Below are 8881 nucleotides of genomic sequence, written 5' to 3'. Positions count from 1 at the left end.
GGAACCGGCTTTACTGACGAGATGCGCATGACAATCCTATGCAATATTTCACCCAGTCCTACATACACGCAGCCTGCATCCCAATTTGCATACTATCAGTACTAAGTAGTATGAAAGTAGATTTAGTATGTCCCATACCTGTTACACTCAAATTTCCATACTTTCTCATATCAAAAACAGTACATTCGGCATAGGGCATATAGCCGAATTGGGACGCAGTGTCACTCTCACGCAACGCACGCAAACACACACTCACACTTTTTTCTCGCCCATACAGTCACACACACGAGATGAAAACTTACCAATGGCAATATGCAATCTATGCCCGAAACACTGTAGCCTTGTCCATTCATTGAGCTGTGCTGCTTTCACCATATTTGTTGCATTGTCCGTCGTAATGCAGACAAGGTTCTCTTCGTGGAGATCCCAGCTAGCAAGCCCCTTTCTCAGGCCGGCTGCAATATTTTCCCCTGTGTGGTCTTCTGGGAAGTAAGCAGTTTGAAGGCAGCGAGCTTTGAGGTCGAAGTCTTCAGTAATGAAATGCACCGTAAGACTTTGATAGGGCTCCGCTGAGAGACTTGACCACATGTCGGTTGTTGCGGCGACAAACTCTTGTTGCTTTCAGCTCCGCAGCGACTCTGTTTACATTTTTTGTGTAGCTCTGGTATGGCGACCTGGCAAAAATATGTGCGTGAGGGCAAGCTGTAACGTTTATCCAGTGTGTTGATTAATGCCGCGAACCCAGGCTTTGTCACCGTATTGATGGGCATCAGGTCTTTCGCGATGAATTCTGTTACCGCTTTAGTAATTTCCACGTGGCGTTTTGAAGTGTGTTCATAAGGAGTTACACTTTCAAACATTTCTGTCAGTGATGCCTGCCTGGTGGTAATTGGCTTACTTGAACCGGTCTGCTGCATGTTAGATAAGCAACTATCATGCATGGCTTTGTGGTGTTTTTTCAAGTGCTGAATCAAGTTTGTTGTGTTACCACGTGAGGTAGCAACGCTAGCAAGGCAGGTTTTGCACAATACCTGACGCTGCGCGACATCTTCCTTTTTAAACCCAAAATAGTCCCACACAGCGGAACTGCTGCTCCTCTTTGGCACTAAAGTTTCTGGTTCAGGGTCTGGTTGTGTCGAGCCCGAGGCCATTTTACAGCAGGTCAAGTAACAAGTTATGGTACAGCTAGTGTGACAAGATGCTGCGTCATCTGCAGATTGCGCTCGCGTGTCACGTGACCAGACTATAATTGCACCTATTGCGATTAGAAAATCGTGTTTTACGTGAAGGCGATTTAATCGCAATGCAATTAATCGTTCCCTACTAGTTTCCATACATCAGAGCTTCAGAGCTGGAACCTTGAGGTGACTCGCTGATTATGGGGAAAGACAGAAAAATAATTAGCAGCTATTTTGTTAATAGGTTCAATGTCAGTTCTAGAACTTTTCCAGCAGTGGTGCTGATGTGCATGAAATCCTCTTAAAATTACAGAGCACTTACAATTTAACATCCAAAGGAAACCTCTCCTTATTTGCCGCAAAGGCGACTAGTTTACATCCATGGTCACCGTCATCTTTTGGTTGTTTTAATGAGCCTGTCTCTCAGACTCATCTAACGAGAAGTGTTCAGGCCAAAGTGTAGTCTCATGTTGTGCCTCTTTAAGTTGGCACCCCGTATCATCAGGATATAAGTGAAACCTTTCAGATTCGTTTGTACAGGCAAAACAAAAATTAAGAGCTCAAACCCTTCAGCAGCTCATTAGTTTGTGTTGTGCTCATTTGTGCAACAAAACTAATGTCTGTGCTGTCTCTAGTTCTGATGGGGTCTGATGCTCTCAGGTTAGATCAGATCAGATCTAATTTATTTATATAGCACTTTAAAAACAACATCCAGCTGACCCAAGTACTTTACATAGCAGAATAAAATCACAATAAAAAGAATAAATAAAATCGGTGCAAAAAAAAATGTTTTAAGCAAGGATTTAAACGTACTGAGGTCAGTAGCTGACCTAACAGGAAACTGGGTTGAAGATCTGAAGGACCTTGTAGGTTTATGCCAATGCACCAATTCAGTGAGGTAGGATGGAGCCAAACCGTTAAGAGGCTTAAAAACAAAAATCAATAACTTAAAATCAATTCTAAAACTGACTGGAAGCCAGTGTAGTGAAGCCAGTACCGGGGTTATATGCTCAAATTTCCTAATACTTGTCAAAAGACGAGCAGCAGCATTTTGCACCATTTGGAGACGAGTGAGGAAGGATTGGTTAACACCATAGTATAGAGCATTGCAATAATCAAGTCTAGAAGTGAACAAAGCATGGATTGCAGTCTCAGAATCATTAAAAGAAAGGAATGACTTGACCTTGCTTAACAGCCTCAGGTGGAAGAAGCTAGATTTCACAACTGAGTTGCTTTGCTTGTCAAACCTCAAGTCGCCATCAAACATCACCCCTAGATTTTTTACAAATAGCACACACTCAGTTGTACTTTCGTTGAGATTTAAAAAGTTAAGTGCCAACCATGATTGCAAGTCTGTCAGTCAAACAGCGGCTGTAATGACATCCCTCTTGATGCCTTTAACGGTAAGTAAATCTGAATGTCATCAGCATAACAATGAAAAGAAAGGTCATATTTCCTTAAGATAGATCCCAGTGGGAGCAAGTACAAGGAGAACAAAATGGGACCAAGCACAGATCCTCGGGGGACACCGCAGGAAAGGATAGTTGAGGACGATGAACGGGTACCAACATTAACAGTAAAACTTCTGTTGGTGAGATAAGATCTGAACCAGTTAAGAACAGTACCTTGAATTCCTACACACTGCTCCAAACGAGATAGGAGGCTTTCATTATCCACTGTATAGAAGGCAGCAGTGAGATCTAAAAGCACCAATAAAACCGAATCCCTGGCGTCCCTAGCCAACAGGATATCGTTACTGATTTTTAATAATGCAGACTCAGTACTATGTTTTGATTTAAAACCAGATTAGTTATAGGCATTGCACACCGGGAGTTTATGAGCAGACACGAGTCAGCACGTTGGAGTTATTTAAACGCTAATGGGGTGCCGAGGCCTGCGTTTAAAAGTCAGCGTTTCAGTTTCATTTGTTAAGTGGTGAGGAGCGCAGAGGTGTGGTGTTCAAGAGGACTCTGTGCAAACTGCACTGTGGTGCTGTCTAATTCAGGGGTGGGCAAACTTTTTGATTCGCAGGCCACAATGGTTTCTAAAATTTGACAGAGGGGCCGGGCCAGGAGCAGAAGGATGGAGTGTTTGTGTGAACTAATATAAATGACATATAAAAGCCATTAGATAAAAGGTTTTGGCCTTTAACAGGTAGCAAAGCATGAATATGCAAGGCTTATTGTACAAATTATTCTCCAAATGCATTTTTTTCATAACACAAACCTTCAGTTTCAGTGGGAACAGTGTTGTTGATCAAAGTCTGGTGTTGAGGCACTTCTCAGGATAGATCTGAGGTGTTGGTCAGTTAACATGGATCTGTGACTGGCTTTGTTGATGTTCATGACGCTGAACGTCTGCTCACACACATAGGTCGAGCCAAACAACGCCAGCATCTTCTGTGCCGTCCTCTGAAGGTTTGAAAACGTGGCTTTGTTAAGTGAGGCATAAAAGTCATTCAGTTTAAGAGAGTTGAACTTCGCCTTTAAAATGGAGTCAGACTGAAGATCGATTAGTTCCAATTGCAGCTTCTGTGGTGCTGTTTCAGGGTCTTGTGACAGGGGACAGGACACCAGCTGAAGGGACTTGTCAATTTTTTAAAAATCAGAGAATCAACAGCAGAATTCTTTGTCCAGTGATTTGCTGTATTTCTTCGCGTTTCGGGTGGCTAGTGTGGAAAAATGGGTGAAAGATTTGTTTGAAATTTGTCTGGAGAATAAAGTCAGCTTGGATTTGAAGGCTCTCACATTTGTGTACATGTCGTGCACAAACTGTAGCTTCACGTTCAGCTCATTCATGTCATGTCGTGCACAAACTGTAGCTTCACGTTCAGCTCATTCATGTGTGAAAAAAATGTCCACATCAAGCGCAGTCACAAAGGCAGTTCTTGTTGCTCAGCTCAGGAAATTCGTCGGATTTCCCCATTAACTCCAAAAATGTGCTAATCTCCTCTTTGAGCTCAAACACTTGTTGAGACACTTTGCCCAAACTTAAACAGCAGACATGAGAGTGGTAAAGTAAGTCCTGGTGATCCGCATCGGTTTCCTCCACGAACGCAATGAACTGACGGTGCTGAAGTCCCCTTGATCATATAAAGTTAACAAGTCTTACGACTGGATTCACGACATGATTAAGCAATATAGACTTACACAGAGATTCCTGATGAATGATGCAGTGATCTACCATCTACTGGGGGAAACGCGGGCATTGCAGGGAAAAGGCAAAACGAATGAGGTTTAATGATAACATAATTTAATAATATAATTTGGACAAGTTCGGCGGGCCAGATTAAAAAGCCTAACGGGCCGTAGTTTGCCCATGCCTGGTCTAATTAGTGAAACATGCAGGTGTATGGAACAGGCTGTGCATGTTGATGAGGAGCATGACAGACGTAGTTTGGCTTGTAACAATCACTCTGGATGGTTGGAAACGTTCACTGTGTTAATCTGTTCTGGTGCTGTGTTCAGTGAAAGACTGGGTGTTGGGGCAGGTAGGTCAGTCGGCGTTGTCGCTGAGTGAACGGCCTGTGTCAGACCGCTAACGCTGATGTCACTGTCAATGTCTGTGAACATCAATGATGCAGCAGTGCTCAGAATTGTGACTCCACAGAGAGGAAACTGCATCATGTGAAAAATGCTTCAGTTTCTGCTGCTGCACATCAGATCAGAATAAACAACTTCAACTGCAGGAAGCAGGGTTTGTCAAAGTTATTGAGATTTTATTGACCAAATGATTAACTGATGACAAACATGATGTTAGTTGTGGGTCTAGAGGGAAACCTTTACTTACTGGTGAAGGCTTTATTAGTGCTGTAAAACAGAAGTCAGAGCACACGTGGCATTGATCTCTTCACGTATTTGAGCCTGTTTTTTCACGACTAAAATAAGAATGCTGTGCATTTATGTGACATTTTAGTTTTTGGTCCAAACCATTAATGAACAAGATTCCTGTTAACTTTGTGCACTATTATGAAGCAGTAATTAAAACGCTGATTGATCAACAAGTGACATTGCAGAGAAGAACTGTTAAAGTGTTAGATTTTACGCTTTTCGTTAGAAATTAACCCAGTTCTTTTGTTGGAAGCACGAGAAGTGACGACAGGAGAGGACTGTTTAAAATCAACAGAAAGTTTACTGAAAGTCTGATCACAGGAAAGTCTGATCACAGGAAGGTCTTTACAGCGCTGGATTCAGAGAGCCAGAGCTCCCGCAGGAGATCTGACTTCTGAGCCCCGAGTCATGTTTTTATATTACATTTATACTCTTGGGCTAGGTCCGCCCCAAACAAAGGTCCCACAGTTCGTGCTGAAATGCGATCGAAACCAGGTGTGTGTGTGTTGTCATGTGATTTTCCAGGCGGCAGCTGAACAATGGGTCCTCTGTGCTGCAGACCCCCTATCTGTGTAATCCCATTACAAGACAAAGCAGGACCTCATGAATAGTCAGTTTCTACTTCAGTATCACTTGACTCTCATCAGTACAATTGGAAACTATACATGCAAGGAAAATAAATGTATTAAAGTAACCAAGGCTCAGTAGTTCTGGTCAATCATCAGTACAGTTTTACCATGTGTAAGCAAGGAAGGTAAAAGTATGAAAAGTAACTAAAAGACAATGAAGAACTGAAAAGTAACTAAAGATTACAAAGTAACTAGAGTCTATAAGACTCAAATCTTACAAAAGGACACAGCTGAACCCTCCTCTTCCTCCTCTAGGCGTATGATGCCACTGTGTTGGTGGCGTCATACTCGGGTCCTCAGCTCGACATCTTCATCGATCAGGGCCGCGATGACCAGTTCCTGTCATCCAGCCAGCTGCTGCCCGATAACCTGATCGCCATCTGCTCCGAGAAGAAAATCCCCGTCATCTTCAGGCTGCAGCCGGTGAGTTCCATCACTCTTTCAAAGTAAAAGCTCTGAATCTTTGGTTAAATCTCAGGAAGGCTTGACTCATTGCTCATTGGCTCAATATAATAAAAAGAATATTTTAAATTTAGGTATTAAGATGGATCCTGATTTAAGATTCGACAGCCAGATTGCAGCTGTCGTTAAATCTAGTTTCTTTCAACTAAGACAGTTGGCTAAAGTAAAAGCATTTGTCTCTAGACAGCATTTTGAGATGCTTTTATCACTTCCTGTTTGGACTATTGTACAGTGCCTTGCGAAAGTATTCGGCCCCCTTGAACTTTGCGACCTTTTGCCACATTTCAGGCTTCAAACATAAAGATATAAAACTGTAATTTTTTGTGAAGAATCAACAACAAGTGGGACACAATCATGAAGTGAAACGAAATTTATTGGATATTTCAAACTTTTTTAACAAATAAAAAACTGAAAAATTGGGCGTGCAAAATTATTCAGCCCCTTTACTTTCAGTGCAGCAAACTCTCTCCAGAAGTTCAGTGAGGATCTCTGAATGATCCAATGTTGACCTAAATGACTAATGATGATAAATAGAATCCACCTGTGTGTAATCAAGTCTCCATATAAATGCACCTGCACTGTGATAGTCTCAGAGGTCCGTTTAAAGCGCAGAGAGCATCATGAAGAACAAGGAACACACCAGGCAGGACCGAGATACTGTTGTGGAGAAGTTTAAAGCCGGATTTGGATACAAAAAGATTTCCCAAGCTTTAAACATCCCAAGGAGCACTGTGCAAGCGATAATATTGAAATGGAAGGAGTATCAGACCACTGCAAATCTACCAAGACCTGACCGTCCCTCTAAACTTTCAGCTCATACAAGGAGAAGACGCAGGAGATGCAGCCAAGAGGCCCATGATCACTCTGGATGAACTGCAGAGATCTACAGCTGAGGTGGGAGACTCTGTCCATAGGACAACAATCAGTCGTATACTGCACAAATCTGGCCTTTATGGAAGAGTGGCAAGAAGAAAGCCATTTCTTAAAGATATCCATAAAAAGTGTCATTTAAAGTTTGCCACAAGCCACCTGGGAGACACACCAAACATGTGGAAGAAGGTGCTCTGGTCAGATGAAACCAAAATCGAACTTTTTGGCAACAATGCAAAACATTATGTTTGGCGTAAAAGCAACACAGCTCATCACCCTGAACACACCATCCCCACTGTCAAACATGGTGGTAATAGTAGTTTATCCTCTGGCCTGGTTCCAATGATGTTTAAACATGCCGTGGTGCGGCCGCTGATTAAGAAACCTGGTCTGGATCCCACAGTGTTCTCAAATTTTAGGCCCATCTCAAATTTGTCATTTCTCTCCAAAGTCCTTGAAAAGATAGTTTATACTCAGTTACTGGCTTTCTTAGATGAGCGTAATATTCTTGAGACTTTTCAATCAGGCTTTAAAACCCTGCATAGTACTGAGTCAGCCTTGGTGAAAGTCTTAAACGACATTTTTCTTGCAACTGACTCTGGACGGAATTGTGTGGTCCTAGTGCTCTTAGATTTGACTGCTGCTTTTGACACAGTGGACCACAATATTCTTATTTCTCATTTAGAGCACTGGGTGGGTATCCGGGGTATAGCTCTGGAATGGTTTTGATCTTATCTTAAGGATAGATCCTTCTGTGTGAAACTTGGAGATGCTGTGTCTTCCTCTGAGCCCCTTTTGCATGGGGTACCACAAGGCTCGGTCCTTGGACCCCTTCTTTTTTCCCTTTACCTTCTTCCACTTGATTCTATACTCAGGAATCACGGTGTTTCCTTTCATTTTGATGCGGATGATTACCATCTTTACCTACCGGTTAATAAGACGAGCTCTTCTGTTGGTACACTTCTTGAATGTCTCGATGACATAAAATCTTGGCTTGCTTTTAACTTTTTAAAGCTGAATGAGGATAAGACTGAGGTGATAATATTTGGTGATTCTGTTCCCCATCTATTGACTTGGGCTGACAGCAGTTTGAGATGCTCATTCATGGTTTTACTACCTCTCGTTTGGACTACTGTAATTCGTTGTATCTTGGGGTCGGTAAGTCTTCTATCACTCGCCTCCAGATGGTCCAAAATGCAGCAGCGCATCTTTTAACAGGTACGAGGAAATATGAGCATATCTCTCCAGTATTGGCTTCCCTACATTGGTTCCCTGTTCATTTTCATGTCCATTACAAAATTTTACTCTTTGTTTTTAAATCTCTTCATGGCTTTGCACCATCCTACTTATCTGATTTGCTTCATTGGCATACACCCACATGCTCTTTGAATAAAGCGTAAGCTTAGAGGCGATCGAGCCTTCGCAGTTGCTGGTCCCAAACTCTGGAATGACTTACTGATGTCATTATACAAGCCTCTACCCTGTCTGTTTTTAAGTCTCTTTTAAAAACTCATTTATTTTCCCTTGCATTTTGATATTTTATTTTTGTGTTGATTTAGTTATTTATTATATTGATTATATTTTATATTGTTTGTGGGTTTATAATTTATACTGTTTTATTGCAATGTACAGCACTTTGGTCCACTCTGGTTGTTTTTTAGTGTTTTATAAATAAAGTTGGTATGGTATGGTATGGTATAGTATGGTATGGTACACTGGTGACCAGTTAGGATTACAGGATTATTATTTGAGTTAATCCAAATTTAAAGACCCAGTCATCTACAGTGGGTACGGAAAGTATTCAGACCCCCTTAAATTTTTCACTCTTTGTTATATTGCAGCCATATGCTAAAATCATTTAAGTTCATTTTTTTCCTCATTAATGTACACACAGCACCCCATATTGACAGAA

At 41.8% G+C, this 8881-nt stretch overlaps 1 protein-coding gene across 2 annotated transcripts in view; it reads left to right on the top strand.

The window, feature by feature from the left end:
* Nucleotides 1-8881, top strand: part of esd (esterase D/formylglutathione hydrolase) — a 21135-nt gene that overhangs the window by 9452 nt on the left and 2802 nt on the right. For both annotated transcript variants that reach the window (XM_020621572.1, XM_020621573.1), the window contains exon 8: nucleotides 5893-6060. In XM_020621572.1, coding sequence (XP_020477228.1) covers nucleotides 5893-6060 — 168 coding nt within the window. The remainder of the gene's footprint in view (nucleotides 1-5892; nucleotides 6061-8881) is intronic.

This window comes from Monopterus albus, unplaced genomic scaffold (genome assembly GCF_001952655.1).
Source record: "Monopterus albus unplaced genomic scaffold, M_albus_1.0 scaffold261.1, whole genome shotgun sequence".
NCBI classification, from domain to species: Eukaryota; Metazoa; Chordata; class Actinopteri; order Synbranchiformes; family Synbranchidae; genus Monopterus; species Monopterus albus.
The sequence above is the reverse complement of the archived record's forward strand: the minus strand, read 5'-3'. Positions and strand labels throughout refer to the sequence as shown.